Raw genomic sequence first — 21,679 nt, 5'->3', positions numbered from 1 at the left:
GGATCTTGCACCACAAGCAACTGGTACATGCAAATGTGGGGGTGGGGACAGAAAGAAAGCACGTGCTTGCTGACCACAGGGAGTGGGAGGGTCTGAGAGTTAGCTAGGGCAAGCCTCTGCAGGAGTTAAAAACAAGAAGGGCAGTTTTCCGGTTCCAGGACAAATGAACATTGTGCCAGCAGAGCAGAGGACAGGAGGGTGTGATCATGTGTCTATGTACTTGAGACAGCTGGGGTCTGGGGAGACTGTAGAGAAGGGGGTTGTACGCGGAGACAAAAGGTTGGCTTGGGACTTCAGCAGAGTGGCACACTGCACGCAGGGAATGCCTGTGGTGTGATGACAGGCAGATTTGCAGATGGAAGGCTTGTGGTTTGGATGATGCCTGTGTTGAAGGCATGTGGGAGGTCTGATTGCCCAAGAGAGAACAATCTGCCTGAAGCAATTAGCTGAAGGAATCTGAGAGGAAACCACAAGTTTACTTGGTCAAGATGGATGGGGAGGAGTCATTACATGTGTCAAGAGCTGGAGCACTGAGTATCACCAGTGTGGAGACGGTTCAGGTTAAAAACAGAAAAAGGATTGAGGAGATGATGGTAGAAGAGCAGGAGGAGAAAACAAACCTTCCGGGACTCCGTAGAAAAAGCATCTCCACCAGTGAAAGAGATTGAAAGGCAGGAGCAGATCCGTGATCAGAGAGCACTTGATACGCTACACAGCTATGGAAGGGACCCAGGAGGCTGCAGTCCTCCATGGTGTCAAAGGCTTCCCTGAGGTTCAGGATGACTAACAGGGAGAAAACTCCATCATCAGAAGAGAGGTCACTACATTACAGTGAGCGAGAGCGGCTTCCTGGCTCTGACCAGAGTGAGAACAGGCCCCCGGAGAGGTGGTTGGAGAGCTGAGATGGAGCACCTCTCTCTATCAGAAAGAGGGAGCACTGCTGAGAAAGGGAAGGTTAGAGTTCGGCTGCGGTTAGTGGGAGGAGGATCAGGAGAAGGGGGCAGGGATTGATGAAGAAGCTAACCTACAGAGAAGTGGGTCTGGAGAGCCGGTAGACCTGGGGCAACAGAAGGAGGGGAAGGGGAGCAGAGAGGAAAGTGTTGGGCATGGGAGCAACATTCTAATGAACCAAGGCCAGCTCCCAGGCAAGCACAGGTCCAAAGCACTTGCCTGTGGATGTGTGTGTGTGAGACCCTTTTTATCCTGCCAGCTGGACCATAGATAGTGGGTCACTTCCAACTCCGCCAGCGTTGGGGTGGGCAGCCCTCAGACCACATAATCCAGATCAGAGACATGGGGCGATAGAACCAAAATTCTTTCAAATCCCCACTGCTTTCAATGGGAGTTCTGTCAGAGTAGGAACGTCAGAAGCCAGATATCAACGGATGTGATGATCTCAGCTACTTGGTGTATTAGCATCACATAATCAAAGGGGGCAACAAGGGGCTTCAAATCTGTAACTGATGGAACTCGGCTATCAGTTACACTCTTGATTCCAGTGCATTTGCACCACTGTGCCTGGGAATGTGGGCCAGTGGGTATAACAAGGAGAAGGAAAAGGAGGAAATTAAGCAAAGGAAACTTTGTAATAATGAGACCCTTATATACAGTGGTGGGTGCCCCATCTGAGTCATTTCTAACTGGACAAAATGGGTATTATATCTGCATTACAGATGAGGAAACTAAGGCACAGAGGTGGCATGACTTGCGTGATGTGGTATATGAGAATGAAACGCAAGAGTCAACTCCCCGGCCCTGCTGCAGTAGGTAGCACTGCCTTCCAAAGAAGTGTGCTAAATGAGCAGATGTTACTCTCCATAACCTTTGGAACCAATAGTTCAGTGCTAGCCCAGAACATGGGAGTAACACCTTGTAAACTGCAGAGCTGTGGGTCCTGCCTGTATAAAGTAGGGCTCTAGGATTCTTTCTCCAGAGAAGCCAGCATGAGTGTGGGTTGTGTGAAAACACACTAGGTGGGCCCCATGACACTCTCAGCCGCACAGGTGTGAATCTAGAGCAACTCCTTTGAGATGTTGCACTGGTGTATTGGAGAGCCCAGCTTGTCCCTCCCAGGAAGAGGGCTCCGGGGTCTGGGCTTGTGTATGGGAGTGCGTGTCCGGGTGTGATTATGTAGCTGCATTGTGCACTTGTGACTGGGCATCCTCTGCAGCCCGGTGGGAAGCCTGTCAGCTCTCTGCAGTGCTGGGCCTGAGCACATGCTTCATCTGATCTGAGACATTACGTCATTCCCTTGTCTCTCTCTGGGGAGGGGAGGAGTGGGTTGTATCTTTTAGGCTCAGGTGCATGAGTGTTTTTAAATGCTCATTTTTATGCAGAAGATTCCCTTTAAATTTGTCATTATTATTCATGATACCAGCAGGCTAACATAGAGTGGAGTTAACCCTTCGCTGGGTGGGCCTCTTCTGCTACTCCTTCATGATCTATTCTTAGCCACTGGGTGGGCTTTCCCCAACAGCAGATTGATTACAGTTCAGACGAACTGGCTTTTTTTTTTTTTTTTTATTTTAGTTGCTCCGACCCTGGCTTCAAACCCCCCTAATCCTGACCCCAGTGCCACTCATTTCTGGGGCCTCCTGCTGGGAAGTGTCAGTGCTGCTCCAGCTATGCTGATCATTCCCTCTTGTGTGGATGTGGGAGGGGATGGAGTAAAGGGGGTGGAGGAACAGCTGAACAGCTTTACAAGGAAAAGGCATCTACTTACATGTAGAAAAAGGCTTGAGTCTGGGGATACCCTACACGTCGCGTAGAGCCTACAGCAACAACATCTACACCCAGTGTGGGGAGTAGGAGGATGGCTGGGGGATCCCCGGGCTGACTGGGCAGTAAAGGGCAGTGCTTTTATCATAGAAAGCTGGTTGCAACATAATGTGTTTGTGGCAGTAAAACTAATTTCCAATGTAAACCAAAAAATAAGCGCCTCCAACTAGGGAACAAAGATGGTTCAGTAAAGACCTGGCTTAAAGTTCTGGTTCCAACCCAGAGACTTGAAGTGACTTGGTCAAGGCTGCTCACCTGGAAGGCCCTGCATACCCGGTATATACCCATTTTTCTCTGACAAGTTCCTGGATTTTGGAGGATGGGGGCAGGAATTGAGTTTTACCAGTTTTCACCTGAATTTTGGGTGAGCCAGGATCCAGCTCCCCCCTTGCAGTGTTCCCCCGACTGCGGTGAAGTGGGGGAGCTAAATGGGCAAGGAGCCAGCTCCCAGAAGCCCACACCGCAGGACTGCTGCAGCGACAGGCCATCAGGGAGCACATACCTGCTGTGAGCACCACGCATGCCTCTCCCCCCCCCCCAACTTCCCCTCCCCCCAGTGCTGGGCACTTCCCTCCCTCCCAACAGGATTTTCCAATTTTCACCCATTTGTTAGTTTTTTGAATAACTTTGAAAAATTCCCAGGAAATATTTCAAAAAATAAAAAGCCAAGGGCCTTACACAGCGGCTCTGGGCCTTGGTTCCCATCTGTACATGGGGAAAATACCTCTGTGATAAGGTAGCAGCCTCCAAAGTCAGGCAATGGCACAACAGATGCACCTGCCTCAGTTTCCCCCATGGTGTTTCCATTCATGGAACACGGTTTTCCACTGTCCAATACGAAGTCCCATCTCTGGGCATAATTTATGTAGATGTACAATAGTCCATAGAACTGTCATGGTAAAACCCTTCTCCCACTTCCCACAGTAAAACAGACAAAGGGTAGTGTGACTTTTCCATTCTCCCTCTTGGGATTTCACTTCCAGGTCACCCACCCTGGAGCCACCAGCACTTGGTTCCCAGTTCCTTTCTACCCTTGTTCCTGGGCGCCCTTCTCTAGGCCAGCCACATGAAAATCACCAAACACCATCCAGTAATTCAGCCCTTTTCAGCCGCCTGTCACTCACTGACTCTCCAGCTCAGGGAGGTCAGCATGCTCTCCCTTTCTTATGAGTCTCTCAGGTAGCTCTCATCTGCCCCTTTCCTTTCTCTTTCACTCTGTGCTCACAGGCAGCTGGTCCTCTCCAGGTCTCGCTCCTTCCATCTGGGTCCCAGCCATGTGTCTTCTTAAACTCCGTGGGGGTTCAGCTTACCAGGCAAAGGTGCCTCGGCCTCTTCCCTCTTAAAAGGGCCAGTGTCACTCTGTGACAGCCTTTGTTTCACAGGGACAAAATCCATTAGTATCTGAGCTCTTCCCAGGTTATGGTGAAGAGGGCCATATAGTTACCTGAATACTTCTGCAACAGAAATACAGCTAGTGATCTGTCTATGAAGAACGGGAAGTGAATTCTGCTCCATTAGCCCTGTGTGGGCACATTAACCATCAGACCAGTAGACAAATTGTGAGGAAGTGTCACCCAGTTAGAAACAAAGGGAAGTATGTACCATTTTGGTTGTTATCCCCCTGGTGGGGGAAAAAAATTAAAGCCATCCCTCTTGCATCTCCACAGGTGTCTTATGTAGCTGTCTCCATATTGTTCATGGCAAAATGTGAGCATAAGGCATGTGTGGATAGTAAATGTGTGTGTGTCTCCCATGTGCACAGCCCAGCAAGATTAGTGTTGAACAAGCCACAAGAATAAGGATTTGATCCAGTCCAGAAATCTTCCAGCGGATCAAATTCCCAGCCCCACTTAGAAATAAAGACTCATTTTCCCTAGCAGCCCCGTCGGAGATGGCAGATAGTGTAGAAGTGAGCGTAGCCCAGTTCAGATGTAGGGTTAGAATTGCATTACAAGGGGGGCCTGCAGTGCCAGCTGAAATGATAACTGGAAACAGAGGGAGCGCACAGCCTGCTGCGACTGGCACTGAGAACTGTGCTGTAACCACCTGCAGCTTGCTGCAGACAAGATCGCTGGCTCTGACCTTTTTGCTTCCAGCAGCTCTGCCTTCCGTTGCACGGGCGTCATCAGCCCCTGGCCTGCTGGGACTCTGACAGACAGAAATAACTCAGTGATGCTCTACAGTATGGTGGCAGAGTAGGGGGGGCAGAGAGGCTGTGTCCAGTGGGAGCTCTCCTCCACTGCAGGGGAGTTGCAGGTGATTTGATTCAGAGCAGCGTATGTATGCCCGAGTGGAGGAACGTGGACATCAATACATCTCTCCTCCCGTGTGTGTGTGTACGTACACACACGCACGCGCGCGCGCACACACACAATCATCCAGGAAGAAAAGCCATGAAGGAACCCAGCCTGCCCCAAGGGATATGCAGAGTGAAGGTCTCCTCACCAAATTCTTCTCAGGAAACCATTCAGTCATCTCAGGTCCACCGCTGACAGCACTTCCATGCAGCTCCCAGTGCACCCACTGACTGGACCATTTTGCAGCTCATGTTAGCAGATTGTTCTCTTTACGCATCATCCCCAGTCTCCTGCCACAAGCTCTCGTCCTCGGTCAGTGACAGGCCATCCAAACCATCCTCACTCTGCTGCCAGCCACAACTTGGTGTTGGTGAATCTCTGCTGTGGGGTGGCAGCTCTGTACTGGGGCGGGGGGGAAGAAGAATCCTTCTATAGCCGGTGGGGCTCGTGTCTCCATGGGATGTCCTGTGTGTCTAGGATGGGCCCCTCTTCTGGGGCCAAAGGCATGTCCTTGCGTGCTGGTTCTGCTCTGGGGTGGTTCTTTGCATGTCCGGAGGAGCTGCGTGGTGGCTGATGCGTACTTGTGCTCTCTCCAGTTCTCCAAGGAGAAGTACATCCTCGACTCGTCGCCCGAGAAGCTTCATAAGGAGCTGGAGGAGGAGCTGAAACTGAGCAGCACAGACCTGCGCAGCCACGTGTGGTATCATGGACGCATCCCCCGAGAGGTGAGGGGGAGCGAGGCTGCTGCCGGGAGCCCCTAGCCTGGGCTGTCTGCCCCGGAGAATCCAGGCTGGCCTGACGTACAAGTGCAGCAAGAGACACCCTAAGGCCCATCTCTGCACGGGGCTTTGAACTCAAGGCCTTGCCCACTCTGCCACACAGGCAGCAGGACTGGGAGGAGAAGGCAGGATGTCATGCGGGTCCCTCGTACTCCCGGAGAGGGATCACCAGAGAGAGAGACATGCCTCGTGGCTTGATTCCCCTTCAGGCAGCCTGGGGATATGATCTTGGCTGGGGCTAGCTCAGAAGAGAGACCCAGAACTCTGGAGTGACAGGGAGAGGTGGGGAGAGAGGGAGCAGGCTGGTCTCGCAGGAACCCACTCCACAGGGAAAGAGGCTCCTGGCCAGTCTGCACTGGCTCCATGGATCTGTGCTGCAGGGAACACCTGCCTGGCCAGGCAGTCCCAGGACCATTCTGGGCAGCACAAGCAGTTCCCTTGACCCTGATGATACAAATATCCCCATCCCCTTTCAGGGTCCCTCAGCTCCTCTCCACCCTCTAGCGCAGCCGTGGAACCAGTTCCCTCTCCCTCCCCCTTTTTCTCTCCCCGCTGTATAGTCTTTAGATCTAGCTTGGGGCAGGCAGGGGAGATGAATGCTTGGAGGAGAAACTCAAGTTAGAACAGCACAAAGATGCCCTACAGGACAAACCGGCTTTGTTCTAGGGTTGGCACAGAGGGACTTGCGTGTTGCAACACCCAGCACTGGCCTAACTTTTAGGCGCCTAGGGGAAAAAAAAAAGGAACAAAAAATATTGCAGGACAGCGACTGATCCACAAGCCTGAGTTCAGCACCCAGGCTCCCTATGCAATGACCAGGGGAGAGAGACACCTTACAGGAAAACCAGCATGCTAGGCAGGGAGCCGTCCAAGCTAGCCAATGGGAGATCCCGACCAGAGGGATGTATGCTGGGCCCCGCCCCTCTGCCGGAGATTGACACCTAAGTCCGGGTTGCAAGGAGCACCTATCCATGCAGGTGATCCACGAGTGGGAACCCACCGCCAGCAGCCAGATGGCTTCAGCACCTAAGTGGTTTCTTGCGGGAATGAATTAGGAGCCTCCCGTGCTCCACACGCAAATGGCTGGAGGAGGAGCCGCCGCCCACCTTATAACTTTTAGCCCAGTGGAAAGAGTGATTGCAGCAGGGGGATCGGCCCTCGGGTCTCCCACCTCCCAGGTAGGTGCCCTACCACTGGGCTATAGAGCCATTCTCTCTCTGGCCCAATGACTCTAAGTAATTACCCACAGGAAAACTGTCACTGGGCTAGAGAGAGGAGGACAGTGTAGCCCAGTGGCTAGGGCTATGGGGTCCAGTCCCCCTGCTCTGATCACCTGCCCTTTATCCCCAGTGGGAGAGCTTCAACAGGAGACAGAGCCCCACATCAGACCATCCCACAGCTCAGTGGTTCCTCTGCTCTCCTGGGAGATCCCTGCTTAGACCCTGCCTCTCCTTCAGTAAGGTGGCAGGGGAGAAACTGAACCCCCAAAGTGAGCGAGTGGAGCATTGGGCTAAAAATTAGAAGGTTGGCCCCTGCACTATCCCCTCTTCCTCATCTGAGCTGATTTTGAATGGGACCTGCTCCAGTAGGCACGCTGAGAGGCTACCTACCAGATCGGGCCCCGCACACAACTCAGGCAAACAAACGCCCGTCGTCCCCTGGGTCGGGAATCGCTCTGGGCTTAGGTGGCAGATGGGCATCTGGAGGCAGCAGTGGACGTGTCCAGAGGCAGAAACCGAGATGCCGAGGGAACTTTTACCCTGAAAACGTAGACGCTGAGCGAGTTTAGGTTCCTACAAGGTTCAGTGAGTTTTGTGGATCTCCGCAAAGCCTAGAACAGGGGTGTTTGTAGGTCCCATCTTACAACCTTCAGGGAATCTGGCCCCAGTTCTGTGTCCTGGAGCGTCTCTTCCCTCCACACTCTTTTAGAGGACGGGACTGAGATTCCCGCTCATGCTACAAGGAGCATTTTGAGAAGGAAGCTAGCAGAACTCCCCCCGAAGCTCCATGCAGCCACGTGACAGGCCTGGATCAGGGGCCCATTCACCACCGCCCTGCACCTGGTGGAATCATCTACCCCAGTGCAACGTGGTGCAAAATGCTACCTAGTCAGAGCTGCAGCACTTCATACAAACTCTGCACTGGTGTAAATGACTGTACAAGGTGCTGGGCAAGGGAGAATCGGGTCTAGGCTAGTGCCATCTCCCGCTTTCTCACCATGCGCCTAAGTCATCTCCATCCCCTCCATTGCACAATTTATTCAAACTCCACCTGTCACTCCCCTTCTCCTCCCACAGGTTCCAAGTTCCTGGATCCCTCTCCCCAGCTGACACCCTCCCCCCACCCAGGTTCTGGAAAGTTGCTTGTGGTGGCTCCCCACTCAATATCTTACTCGGCACAAGGCCCTGCTGACCCTTGGGCTGGCCCCACCGAGAGCAGGGGAGATCTGATCTTCTTCCCCTTGTGCCCCCAGGTGTCAGAGAGCCTGGTCCAGCGGAACGGGGACTTCCTGATCCGCGACTCGCTCACCAGCCTGGGGGACTACGTGCTGACCTGCCGCTGGAGGAACGAGCCACTGCACTTCAAGATCAACAAGGTGATGGTCAAGTCCAGCGAGGGCCACACCCACATCCAGTACCTGTTCGAGCAGGAGAGCTTCGACAACGTGCCCGCCCTGGTGCGCTTCTATGTGGGGAACCGCAAAGCCGTCTCCGAACAGAGTGGTGCCATTGTATACTGCCCCATCAACCGCACCTTCCCGCTGCGCTACCTGGAGGCCAGCTACGGACTAGCCAATGGGAAGCACAGCGGGTCCCACAGCCCCGCCAGCCAGAAAGGCGGGCACATCAAAAGGCGGAGCATCACCATGACGGACGGACTCACGGCCGACAAAATCACCAGGGGCGAGGGGTGCCCAACCAGGTAACGAGATAAGTGAAAGGCAGAACAGTAAGGGTCTCCGCGGGCCGTGGCATCTCACGGCATCCCTGGGATTATCCCCGTTTGGGGAGGCTGAGAGCAAGAGGGGAAATGACTAGCCACAGATCACACAGCAAATCAATGGCAGAGCCCGACTAGAACCCAGGAATCCTGACTGCCAGTCCCCAGCCCCCACTCACTGGGCAACACAACAAAATGATCAGCAACCAGCTGCATTCCTGCTAAGAACAACAGAGCGCTTTGCGCTAACACCCCTCAGAGAGTCAGATCAGTGAAAGCTGCAGCGAGAGCGTACAGGACACCCAATCCGCTTGATAGGGTTACACGTTCCTGCAGTTTCGTTTTATTAGATCATAAAAAATACCCTGGTCTTTCCAAGCATGCCAGAGATGGGAAATGGAAAGAATTTCCAAAACCTCACTGACTCTTCATTGCTCATTTCTGCCTCGTTCAGCTTAGGCAGCGAAACCAAAACTAGTCCATTTCCCCTCATTTCTTGGTTGTTTCACCTTCTAGTTCTCCAGCACTATCCCCATGCTGTCATGTTTGGGTTACCAGCCCCTGGGGGGCGGGGACAGGCTGGGGAGAGGAGAAAGTGAAAGCAGTTTGTCTGGATTTAAACAGACAGTTAATACGCAAATTGCACAAAACATTTCTCTTCCTACTTGGGTCCTACAAAACCTAAGCGTTGGGCCTAAATTAGCCGACTCTGATCCTTCAAATACTGACATGTCCTGAGCATGTCAAAGGGAATAAAGGCCTGATTTCCAGAAGTGCTGATCACCTGCAACTCCCATTGACTTCAGCTAGAGTTACATATGGTCAGCACCCTTGAAAATCCCATCATCATACACCGGACTTTCAGACGAACTCCCCACCCACATACTTCTGAAAATCTGGCTGCTTGTTTTGGTGTGTATATGGGAGCTGAGCATTCCTGAAAATCAAGTCATATGTGCTCTCTGGTGGGGTGTGAGCATCCTACCCAGGCCACCCCTGAATCCTGGGGACCAAATTCACTGCTGGCGCAAACAAACACAAGGTTACTGATTTTCATACATTTGCACGTATTTACACAGTGAATTTGTCCATTGGCATCTATCCTGGAGCATCTACAGGAGTCATGTGTGTTAGAGGAATCTGTGACTTGACCTGTTTTTACTCCACCCCCAGCGTGTCCTTACCGCATCACCGAGACGTCTTCCGGAACTGCACAGTCAGTGTGGACCAAATCCAAGATCTCCATTCCCCGATGTCTCCCATCTCAGAGAGCCCACTGTCTCCAGCCTACAGCACTGGTAGGAATCCCTCAGTCCACTGGAAAAAGAGTTGTACACAGAGAAGCAAATGTGCATTATCTGTAGTTTGAAGAGTGGAAGTGGAGAAAGAGAGTTGGGATTTAGTTTGGTGAGATGTCCGAGATTAAGGCACGCAAACTGGGCTGGGCTGCTACTAGATAGATACTGTAACACAGGCCTCTACATGCTTAATACAGATCTTGTCTGAGTCAGGCTTCACCTCTTCCTCACCCCAACACTACACTACACATACTGCCTCAGTTTCCCCACCTTGAGCCTGTAAATCCAAAACAATCTGGTATCGAAGACTGGCTAATCAACAGAAAACATATCCCAAACAGGGAAAGACCTTCAGTCCGGGTCTGTGATGCCACTCCTAGCTCTAGAGGTGGGGCCCTTCTTGCACAGTGTTGGGATCTTCCCTGGATAAAGAGCGTCCTGGAAGCTGGGGTACTGTTCTCACCAGTCCTTCAGTTCTCTTTACATAAATAACCCCAGTCCTCCTCTCTGGAGTTGAGGGTGCTGCTGTCAGCAGGACTCTTATTTTTCCTTAAAGCCTTCCCAGCTCTCCTGCCCAGCAGTGGGGGTCAATTCTCACCAGCCTCCTTCCCATGACTGGTTTGGGAAGCACTGCCCTTATTCAGTGTCAGGGTCTCCAAGAGCCTTCCTTCCCTCATTGATTGCCATGCTGATTCCTCTCCAACCAACTTCTGGTGACCTTTTTATTAAGGTCAGGTACTTACCTATCAGTTAAGCACTAACCAGCCAGCTGGATGAGCAATTAGCCCCTGGATAATCAATTAGCCCAAAGGCTGGCTCACCAGCTGCTGACTTGGGTACACTGACCCCAATTCCCTGTCATCCCATGACAGATCTCTGTGCTACAACTCTACCTGTCTGCTGCATCACTCACTGCTAATGAAATTAATCATCTAAAATAACCTCTCTTCAAATTAAGGGAAAACATCCAGAGAGAACGAAAGTCCAGTCTGAGAGAGAGCACAGTGTGAGGGTCTCCTGTGTAACAAGCTGCAGCCACTCTGAGAACACAATGGCTGCTGTCTTTGTACAGAGGCAGATCTTAGAAATTTAAAGGAATAGTACACAGAAAACAAGAGCCTCGGTCTTTCCTAACTACATACCCCACACAGACTCCATTAAAAAAAAAGAACACACCACCATTTAAAAGAAATCAGCTAGTCAGGAATGAGATGTGGGGGATTAAACCCTAGGGTTGTACAACTGTTAGAAATTGCTCTAATTTCTGCCAGCCCTTGGCAACCTCAATTATAACATGGCCTCAAAGTCCTGCCCTCTGACTGGATTGAAGTTCTTATGGTCAGTGACAAAGATATTTGTAACTTCATAGGTCCCGATCCAGGGTGTCTGGTCTATCTGAGAACTGAGCGTTTCTTGCATCCCTCAGTTGGACGTGCTGCATGTGGGGGTGTGTGTACCTGGGGTGCACGTCTCTTCTCTGAGCCACAGTAACTGGGTCCCTTCTTCCCTCTGCAGTGACACGGCTAAAGCCCCAAGGGGGCCAAGCTGGTGGCATAACCCCAGCCTCTCCCGTCATAAGAAGATCCAGTGAGCCACAGCTGTGTCCAGGAAACAACAAATCCCTGACAGACCTGGCTGATAGCACCCACTCCACTCCCTGCCATGGGTACTCCAGGGCCTCTCCTTCCCCCTCTGTGAACAGCTACAGCGACCCGGACACGGGGCATTACTGCCAGCTGCACCCCACCTCTCCTGTGAGCAAGGAGAGACTGACTCATGACAGCGGGCCGCTGCCCACTAAGAGCTACGTGGAGAGGTTAAAGGTGGAGGGGGGGCAGAGGGTGACTGCGGAGAACGGCTCCAGCGAGGCAGGGCACCGGATGAAAGGGGAGCAGGACGTTGTGGGCTTCGTCCCACCCACTGTGGAGATGAGCTCATCTTTCAACCTCCTGGCGTTCCACTCCCTGCTCATCCCCCTGGAGAACAAGCCCCTGGAGATGACCGTACTGAAGAAGGTGAAGGAGCTGCTGGCAGAGGTGGATGCTAAGGCTCTTGCCAGACACATCACCAAAGTGGACTGCCTGGTATGACAGGAGATGTGGAGGCTGGGAGGCGGGGGGGCGATGTCATTACCACGACCTGCTGCCCGGAGCTAACCCCTCCCTTGCTGGGCTTGTTGGAAGCGCTGACGTTTAACAGGAGAATTGAGCGTCTCAGAGGGCCCTACCTGGTGCCCTGTGCTCTGCTGGACTGAGCTGGGAGTGACCAGCTTTGACCAGAGGCTCTGTGTGATCCGAGGCGAGTCACTTCAGGGCCCTGTGCTCAGTTTCCCACCCTGTAACGTGTCTGTGCGGGGCCAGTGCTAACTACTGACCTCGCAGGGTGTTGTGGGGGCAGATTCATATTCCCTGTGCTCTAGAGAGATGAGGGGAATCGAGTCTCTTTGTCCCACTCAGCCCTTGGCCTCTCTGAGACAGCTGACAAGGGGACAATTACTGTGAGGTGAGGACTTGTCCAGCCAGAGCTGGACTGAGACAATCCACCTCATTTCACGCAGGCCACCTAATGGGGGATCAACTGGGACCAGCCCTGGTCACCACCCCCTGGGCTGGATGGGAGCCAGCTACCTAGGGCTGGGATCTAACCAAAGAGCACTTTCCATTGCAGCCCGCCCGGGACCCTGTGCATGATTATCATCCAGCAGCATTATCCAGGGGCCCGGGGAGGGGAAGTGTCTTGCCCCCAGCCAGACAGATCTCCTGACTCACAGACTTGTACCTTGAGAAGCTCCACCCCAGCCACCCCGTCCTCAAACACCTGCCACCTGTCCGGGACCCCATCTCCCCTCCAGAGTTTCTATTTCCAGGGCTTCCCTAGAGCTCTAGGGTCTGGACACTGGTTCTCCACATCCTGGGATGCTGGACTCTAAGGCCAAACTCATCCCTTGGGGTAAGCGGGTGCGTCTCCATTTGCTCACAGTGGCGCCTCCCCAGAGCCAAAACTTTCTCTGCACCTAGCCAAGGCCCCCTCACCTCAATTAGAGACGCCTCATCCGCTTCCCCTCCCTGTTGCAGGTTGCTAGGATACTGGGTGTTACCAAGGAGATTCAGAGGCTAATGGGAGTGAGCTCGGGCATGGAGTTACTCACCCTGCCCCACGGCCATCAACTTCGGCTGGACCTCCTGGAAAGGTAGGCTGGGGAGCCAGAGGGCCCGTGGGAAAGCAAGGGCTGCCCTGGCTCCTGTCCCAGGCAGCCCAGCCTGCCTCCAGCAGTGCTGCGGGGCCCCACTCAGTGAGACGTCTGGTGCTGGATCTCTGGCACCAGCCGTTAGCCCGTGGTTCCGAATCCAGGTGCTCTGCCCTGAAGCTGCTTTCAGCGGGGTACCGAAAGGACAGCAACAGGCCCCGGCGTAATAGCCCTGGAGATGGAAGTGCTCAGTTTAGCCACACACCCCAGGCAGCAGCAGTGCAAGCTCCACACCCAGTGCTGGCCTCCCCGTGGGCCTCCAGCCTGACCATGGTGGGCCACCGCTGGGGGAGTGCAGGCTCCACGGCCCCTTTCAGTCCTCGGCCTCTCTGCTGAGCCTCCCGATGAGGCCTCCAGATGTGGCCCGCTGGACTGAGGCAGCCAGTGCACTGTGCAGGGGGAACCACAGACCCATCCCGCTAGCGACTCTTCTGGGCGCGCCCAACTTGGCTCAGATTTGAACCAGGGGCCAAGAGGCTCCCTCTCCCCTCGCCACCTCCTAACTCCCTTGCCTCTACCTCCTGCATGCTCCTTGCTGTGCCCCGGTTCCTTGCTGACTCCTCACCTTACGGCTCAGCCTCGGTCTCCTCCCACATCAGGTTTCACACCATGTCCATAATGATGGCTGTGGATATCCTGGGCTGCACGGGCAGCACGGAAGAGAGGGCAGCCCTGCTACACAAGACCATCCAGCTGGCTGCTGAGCTGAAGAGCACCATGGGGAACATGTTCAGTTTTGCGGCTGTGATGAATGCGCTGGAAATGACTCAGGTACCAAAACCCCCCCTCTGGCGAGTGCTCGGCTCAGCCAGGCCCCTTCTCCCGCCTCCCTCCCCAAATCACACAGGCCTCGCTGCATCCCTCAGGTTCCTCGAACCCCAAACACCAGCACATTGGGTTGGGGGAAGAGGGGAGAGAGAATACTGGGGGGGAGCACAGGGTCCAGTTCAACTCTGGTGTGACTCGGCAACACTCAAAGCAGAGTAGAAAAGGGAGCTACAGGGAAATGGCGAGGATGGGAACACCCCCGCCCCCTGAAAATGGGCCGGTCCCATACGGCTGTGATCTGTTATTCTTTGCTGGGCTCTGCTCTTCGGAGGAAATGAAGTCGCCGAGCAGTATGATACAACGCTGTTTTAAGGCCACAGCATCTCACAATCCAAGCTGCTCCCTTCAGAAGATGAAAGGAGATTAGAATTCAACTTTAAATCAACCCCAGCTGGGAACTCTGTCCCCTAGTACAAAAGAATGGAGCTGCTCCCTGCCCTCCCCATCTCTCTTGCTGTCTGTCACCAGCCACAGAGGAAGGAAAAAATACCAGTAAAGCAAAAATTCTTTTTTTGAGCTCTCAAGTCTTTCACCACTGCTGCGTGGTCAAGCTTGGAGATGCCCAGAACTGGCACAACTGAGAGAGCCCGTGGAGGGGACCATCCGGGGAAGCTGCAAGTTAGGGCTGAGGTTTATAAACAAAGCTGTGGGGGATCCTAAATTGGTGCAGGTTAGGAATGAATCGCAGTAGCTGAGCTGCCTGGGTGTCCTTGTAGTGCAATAGCAGGGAGCTGCAGCTCAGGACCGAGCCACTTTGGCAGAGCTGTGTCTGGAAGGTTGTCCAGATCCACCTGCAGTAGCTGGTGCTGCTGGTCCCTCCTGAGCGCCAAACTCCCAATGCTTTAGCATGGCAGGGCCGGTCGAGCTGAGAGCGTGGTGCTGCTGGTCCCGTGGTCAGAGCCCTCCTTTGCTGCTGCTTCCAGATCTCGCGGCTGGAGCACACCTGGATGGCGCTGCGCCAGCGACACACCGAGGGGGCCATCCTTTACGAGAAGAAGCTAAAACCCTTCCTGAAGAGCCTGAACGAAGGAAAAGGTAACGGGGAGGGAGAGTCACTCACCCGTCTCTTGCTTGGCATTTCTCTTTCCCCTTTGCTCTGCTCTGCATCTCCTGTGCATGCTCTTGCTTTATCTAGTGTGGGAGTCCCACAGGGACTACAAAGGTCTGTACAATTCCTCCTCCCTCCCCCACCCCAGTCAAGCTGAGAATGGGCTAGCTCCTGTCCCATTTTCCCATATCATCCCACTAAACGAGTGAGGGGAAATGGACATGCATCCACCTGGCTTCCTGCCAGCATCTTCATCATCCCGACAGGTATTTCCATAGCGAGAGCCCCCTGGCAAGGGGCAGCTCCCAACACCCTGACCTCTCTGCCAGTCACCCAAAACATCCCTCCTACCCCGCTCAACCTTCCCCTTCCCCATTCCAGTCCCTGGTGGCTCTATCCTTCCGCTCCCCTTGGACCCTAACTCTCCCCTATGGCAGCAGCAGCAGCTCCTCCCAAGGCCCCTGAAGTCATGGGCCACCAGACCCCAGTGGGGCTTGCTGCCCATGATCTGTCCATCCTCCATGAGCTTCCCCCTGCCTAGTGATGCCAAGGGCATTACGGTCAGGATGCAGAAGGTGCAAGACCCTGCAGAAGCTGTAACCCCAAACTAACAGAGTCCAGCTGGTCACTCCTGCCACTGCCTCCCGACCGGTCCTGCCCTTCGCTTTCCAAACCCCATTCAAAAGTAAACAAAAGCAGTGGCTTCCTAGAGCTAACCCACCTGGGCCACTCATAGGTGACTCTGGTAAGTGGCTGCATGTTCCACGATACGGGCACAGGGTGATGTTAAGTGGGAAACAGTTGGAAAGACAGAGCCAGGTTTTCCAAAGGGCTCAGAGCAGCGTTGGGTACTGAGCGCTCTCGAAAAGCCGGATGCCGAGTGTGGAGCGCTTGGAAATCTGACTCTGCCTAATCTGGCCCTAGATGCAATTGGCGCATTCGTCTCTAGGTCCCTAGTTCAAATCCAGGTTAGGGCTTGTAGTGACTGATCATCTCATGGCTATTTAGTGACCTAGAGGAAATGATTTCACCATCCCAGCCCGAGCTCTAAGGGAGGGCTGTCCACATCACACAGACCGCCATAACTGGGCCGAACTGACCCCCTTGTCAGCAATGAGAGGCCAAGGACTGGACTGCCCTCCTTCTCTTAGGAGGGTCTCCCTCCTCTCTGGGGTCAGGATGGAGGCATGTTGGGAAGTGCCTATTTGGAGGAATCCTGCCCAGGTGGTACCTGCTCTGTGGCTGTCTGGAGGGCAATGGTCCACAGGGCTGTCTTGCACCTCTCACCATGATAAACTTTGAGCATCTGAAATGGCCCCTTTCGCTCTTGAAACATCAGGCAGTGGCCAGGGAATTCAGGGTGTGGGTGTGTTCTTGTTCTCTTGCAGAAGGCCCTCCGCTGACCAACACCACCTTCCCCCATATCGTGCCCCTCATTACACTCCTGGAGCGGGATGCTGCACTCCTGGACAGCCCTGAGCCCTGGGAAAACACAGACAATGGCGTGGAGGTTGTCATGGCCCACCTGGAAGCGGCGCGGATGGTGGCGCATCATGGGGGACTGTACCATACCAACGCAGAGATGAAGCTTCAGGGTAAGGAAGCATTGAGTCTCATCGGTGAGTTCCAACTCACTTTGGGTCAAGGTCATGCAGGATCATCTTCCCATGGGCCTTGGCACTCGCATCTTCTGGCTCTGAATAGCTGGGCAGCCTCAAAGAGCAACTCCAGGCTGTGCCACACAACACTGGATCTTCTTCCCCCAACTGCCTCTTCCCAGCCCAGTGGAGCTGGGTCTACACTGCGGAGGGTGCCGCGCTGTCAGAACCGGGGCCATTCCCCTGGCTGGAAGGAGGGATGGAATTACGTGGTGCCCTGTCCCTGGCTGTAAATAAGTGGTCTGCATGTACCCTTGTGGAAAGGTGGACTCGTCACTGGAGCGCCCCCTTGTAGCTGAGTGTGGCCCAGGGCTCACTCCTGGGAAGTCCAGATCCTGCCCTATTATCAGGATACCTCACCACCAGAGCCTGCTCCAGGCACGGTGCTGTTCTGTGTAACTCCTGGCTTCCTGCTAGACTTGTCTATTCAGGAGAGGATTCCAGGGCCAACTCTTCCCCTGGGCTTCCTCCTGGACCCTCCCACTTGCTCTGCTCTCTGGTCCCAGGGAGTGACTGCAGAGTTCTTCGGTCTCTCTTTCTGCTGCAGACTTCCTGTCTTTGCAGCACCACCCAGCTGGGCTTCATCTTCAGATAAGCCTGGCCCACTCTCCAGGGGCAGCCAGGTAGCATAACTGGCTTCTCCAAGCCACATTAACCCTTTCATTGCATCTGTGAGGTTCACCCCCATCACACTCCCACCGCTTCTCCCCAGGCTCTCCAAACTGGGTGACACAGCGGTTCCCAGCAATCATGAGTTGCAGGTCAGGGCAAAATCTGGCCCATGGTGTTTGAAGGAGTGTCGTTAAAGCCTTGCACTGGCTGTGGTGTAACTCGTAGCTTACTGCTGGAGCATTAGTAAGAAGGTCCATGTTTCGGCCAATCTTTCTCCAGCCTAGAGACAGGCATTGTGTGGCTGAACCATCAGCCTCCCAACTCTGCTCCTGGAATTAACCCCTAGGTTTCACCATGAATTCTCTTGACCTCATGGTCCCAGGCCAGTTTGCTTCTCCCGGAGAGCTGGCAGTGTAGAGGAATCCCAGCTGCTTTCGGCCTGCTCCATTTAGGCGAGGGCGCTTTCGAGCATGCATGCGATGCACTTGTCCCCTAGTGGGTTGGCTTCTCTCTGATGCTTTTGGGTCTCATGTCCTTTGCAGGCTTCCAGGCCAAGGCTGAACTCCTTGAGATCTTCAGCACTGAATTCCAGATGCGTCTCCTCTGGGGCAGCCGCGGTGCTGAGAGCAGCCAGAGGGAACGCTACGAGAAATTCGACAAGGTCCTCACCGCACTGTCCCACAAGCTGGAGCCCTCTGTGCGTTTCAGTGAATTGTAACCGATGTGGGGACTCTGAGTTAAATCACAGGGGGAGGGTGGCACCAGTCAGTCCCTCAAGAGGCCATGTAACCAGGTCCCCAATCTGAAAGCCAGCCCACTCCTCCTCATGCAGCCATGGGGGCTAAGCAGCTGTGGGTACCACGGACCCAGAAGGGGAGCCAGCCTGGCGCAGATGGAGTGTGTGAGGAAGAAGGCTGGCATTTAACATCTGCAAATGGAAGAACTGGCCAGGAGTGAAATCGTGGCATTTGAATGGGTACAGCTGTAGCACTTTGGAGAAGAGAAACCTTCTGAAAAATTTCAGCATACTCCGAAAGATCAGTCTGCAAACCTGAGGGGGGGGAAGCCCAGAACAGCTATTGTGATATAGGTCCACCCGTGCTCCACACATGCATATTACAGGAGGCTGCATTTTAATTTCCACCCAAAGCAGTGACCTCCCCTCCTTGACCACCAATACCAATAGTGGAATCTCACTGAAGGACCCTCCCTACTAACATCTTATCTAAATTCCCCGGGCAGTCCCGATGCAAATGTTTTGAGCTGCACATTGCTGGAGGAGGGAGAGCCATGACCATTCCCAGCCATGGGACCTCCTGCTGATTGTCAGCTATAGTTTAGGCCAATGTGTACACCCCAGCAGATCTACACAAAGACGCCTGTGAAGCCAGCAATCCATCTCCTCTGGCCCTGCAATCACAAGGTATCTCATTACCGTTGTGTTCTTCACTCAGCCTTGCTGCTTCTCAGCCACGTGTGGTCCAGTTGCTATGATCATCCAATGCTGCCCCCATTCGTACAGCCCGTTGGCCTCAGATATTTTACCTTTTCTCTGTCTTGTCTGAGGCCTCTTAATTCTGCCTGTAAATAAATTTCACATTCACTTCTTGCTGTACAGACTTGTGGGGACGCTTTTGTAAATAATTATGCTCACATCTTTTTGTCTTGTAAATAAATGTACATAGATGATGGGGGATTGGGGTTTTTTGTTGTTGTTTTTGGTTCTTACATACAATAAACTTTTATGCTCTTCCTCAATGGACTCACCTCTTTGGTGAATGTTTTCAAATACTTTTCTGTAGTGACACAGGCTTGTACCATTCAAGGTGCAGGTTTGTATTGAAGTTCCAAGCGTCGATGGTGTTGCTTCTTTTGTTGGCATTCTTAATCTAATGCAAATGGGGCAAACCAATAGAACAGCAGTGGAGGGAATAGCCCAGGGGTTCTCAAACTTTTTTTGCTGGGACCCCTTTGGAAAGATTTCAGGCTGTGACGATCCCCCTCAAAAAAAAAAGTGGCACCCCGCCATGCCATGTCACCCTTACCTTTGCACTGCTGCTGGGGGCGGTGCTGTCTTCAGTGCCCCAGACAGCTCATGACTCCCTGCATAATAACCTCATGACCCCCTGAAGGGTCATGACCCCCAGTTCGAGAACCCTATAGCCTGAGTAATAGCAGTTGCACTTGTTGGAGATGGGAACAAAGTGAAGCTGACCTTGTCCCTTCTGGTTTAACTCCAGTTAACTCACTGGAGTTAAGCTGATCCATTAAGTCCTAATTTGGTTAATGCAATCTTAACAGAAAAGCCAGCTGTAGTAGAGAGAAAAATGATGACCCAGTTCTTAATGTTGTCCTGGTTGTAAGGAGTCTGCTCAAAACCTAAAATGTCTATATACTATGTAGAGTCAAAACCTCACCCCAATGTGTAATAGTTAACATCAAGCCTTTTCATTGCACTTGGCTGCTCCTAGCGTTCCTCCTTCAGAAGTATTCAGCCCACACCCTAGATCCTTAGTCCCCAAAGGGTCACTTCCACCGCCCTTATCCAAATGCGGTAATGAGCCACCTGCAACAGTGAGTCAGCAGAGCCCATCAGGAGCAGCACCAGGATCAAGGGTTGAATGTTTCAGGAAACACTGCTAGACTTGAATAAGTCCATCTCTCTCTCACCATGCTCTATGGCAGTGGAGCAGTGCTTCTGTACTTCTATAGAGATAAAATCTTAATTTTTATCTAATTAATTCAAGTCCTTTTTCCAGCCTACTGTCAGGTACTCTTCTCTGACTGCTTCCCGCCCCCGTTCAGATTTGGAGCTTTCTGTCCTTAGGGCCATATCTGGCTATTGGATGACTTTGAAGTGTTGCTTCTGAGCACACCCTTAGAGGCTGTGCAACTCTTTAAGAAGCATTTCACAAGCCTTTCAAAGACTGTGGGGGAAATGATGTGAGAAGGGCACCTTCTGAGGACAATGCATTCAGCTACCTTCAAAGGATCAGTGGGCTTCTTCTGATAACGTTTGTCGCCTGGTGGGGACAACTCACCAGCTTATGATCAAAATAGGATCTTCCCCAGAATCTGCGGTCCACTATGGGCTTCATGACGTTCAAACAGTTCCACAGTCTGTAGGGCTGGGCCTAACCCACTCAGTCCTGAATGCAACAACAACATGCAGCATGTGACATAGAAATCTGGAGGTGTACAGTGAAATAGAGAGAGGGTATCATCAGCAGCTTGCTCTAAAAACCCATCTACCTTTTCATCAGTTTCTCTGCTTTCAGGTCATGCCATCTACCCATCTGTTCATAACCGTGCATTGCGAGTTATCACCCAGCCATCCTTCTGGGTCTGGCATTTTCAACCCACTGCAGGGTTAAAAACCTCTCCAGAACCCTTGATAGGCTTGTACTTTTTTTTTGCTTTGCTGTAATGCTTGTCACCAGAACAGCCTGTTCTGGCTGATGGTTGTACTACGGGCTCCAAAGCCGACTTAAAACCATGCAAAACCTAGGGTTTGAGGAATTATATTTATCCCACAGGAATTGCTGTGGCTACTGCTGGAATGTGATTGCGAAATGAATGGAAGAAGATCCATGAGGTTGTGCAGGGAGAGGAAGAAACCAAGAGACAATATGTGCTGCACCTTGTGGAGAGAATCAGAGGGCTGCTGATTTAGTGAGAAGGCACCACCTCGTGGTGGTTTTAGGGTTGTGTAACTCAAAGTGTCTTAGTGACAAGGTAGGTCGGATGATAGAATCTTTTACATCATCTACCTTGTCTCGCTTACCCTGGGACCAACATGGCTACAACACTGCAAACAACTGTCAAAGTGTCTTCTGAGAGGGGCTTGGCAGTGGGGAAGGGGCGGGTGGTAATTTACCCTAAAAAGGCAACAGACTAACACAGCCTAACAATGCCAGCCATCCATCCTGAGCTCAGGTCCCTAGTGTTCTCTCCTGCCCCAAACTACGCTTGGAAGCGCTGAAGAGTCACTATGCTCAGTGCTAAGTCAAGAGAGGCATGCTCAGTGATCCCCTCCAGCAACCTCCTCTGGTCAATGCCTGGGGGGTAGGTGGACCGGCTCCCATGGGAGTCAAAGGCAGCCTGTTTCCAATGCCAAGGCCTCCAGGTGTACTGGGCAAAGTGAGGTGTGAAAATGGGGCACCCAGGAGCACTCATATACCCCAAAATAGCAAA

General features: G+C 52.9%; 1 protein-coding gene across 2 annotated transcripts in view; it reads left to right on the top strand.

The window, feature by feature from the left end:
* SH2D3C (SH2 domain containing 3C) overlaps window positions 1-19,233 on the top strand; it is a 54,813-nt gene extending 35,580 nt beyond the window's left edge. For both annotated transcript variants that reach the window (XM_067542114.1, XM_067542115.1), the window contains 9 exons: window positions 5,672-5,800; window positions 8,328-8,776; window positions 9,968-10,092; window positions 11,608-12,176; window positions 13,167-13,282; window positions 13,939-14,110; window positions 15,091-15,202; window positions 16,604-16,810; window positions 18,028-19,233. In XM_067542114.1, coding sequence (XP_067398215.1) covers window positions 5,672-5,800; window positions 8,328-8,776; window positions 9,968-10,092; window positions 11,608-12,176; window positions 13,167-13,282; window positions 13,939-14,110; window positions 15,091-15,202; window positions 16,604-16,810; window positions 18,028-18,203 — 2,055 coding nt within the window. In that variant the 3' untranslated portion in view covers window positions 18,204-19,233. The remainder of the gene's footprint in view (window positions 1-5,671; window positions 5,801-8,327; window positions 8,777-9,967; window positions 10,093-11,607; window positions 12,177-13,166; window positions 13,283-13,938; window positions 14,111-15,090; window positions 15,203-16,603; window positions 16,811-18,027) is intronic.
* Window positions 19,234-21,679: the final 2,446 nt, after the last annotated feature.

The sequence above is a fragment of the Emydura macquarii genome, unplaced genomic scaffold (genome assembly GCF_026122565.2).
Source record: "Emydura macquarii macquarii isolate MOO-44397 ecotype Brisbane River unplaced genomic scaffold, CSIRO-AGI_Emac_v2 contig_691, whole genome shotgun sequence".
Classification (NCBI taxonomy): domain Eukaryota; kingdom Metazoa; phylum Chordata; order Testudines; family Chelidae; genus Emydura; species Emydura macquarii.
The sequence above is the reverse complement of the archived record's forward strand: the minus strand, read 5'-3'. Positions and strand labels throughout refer to the sequence as shown.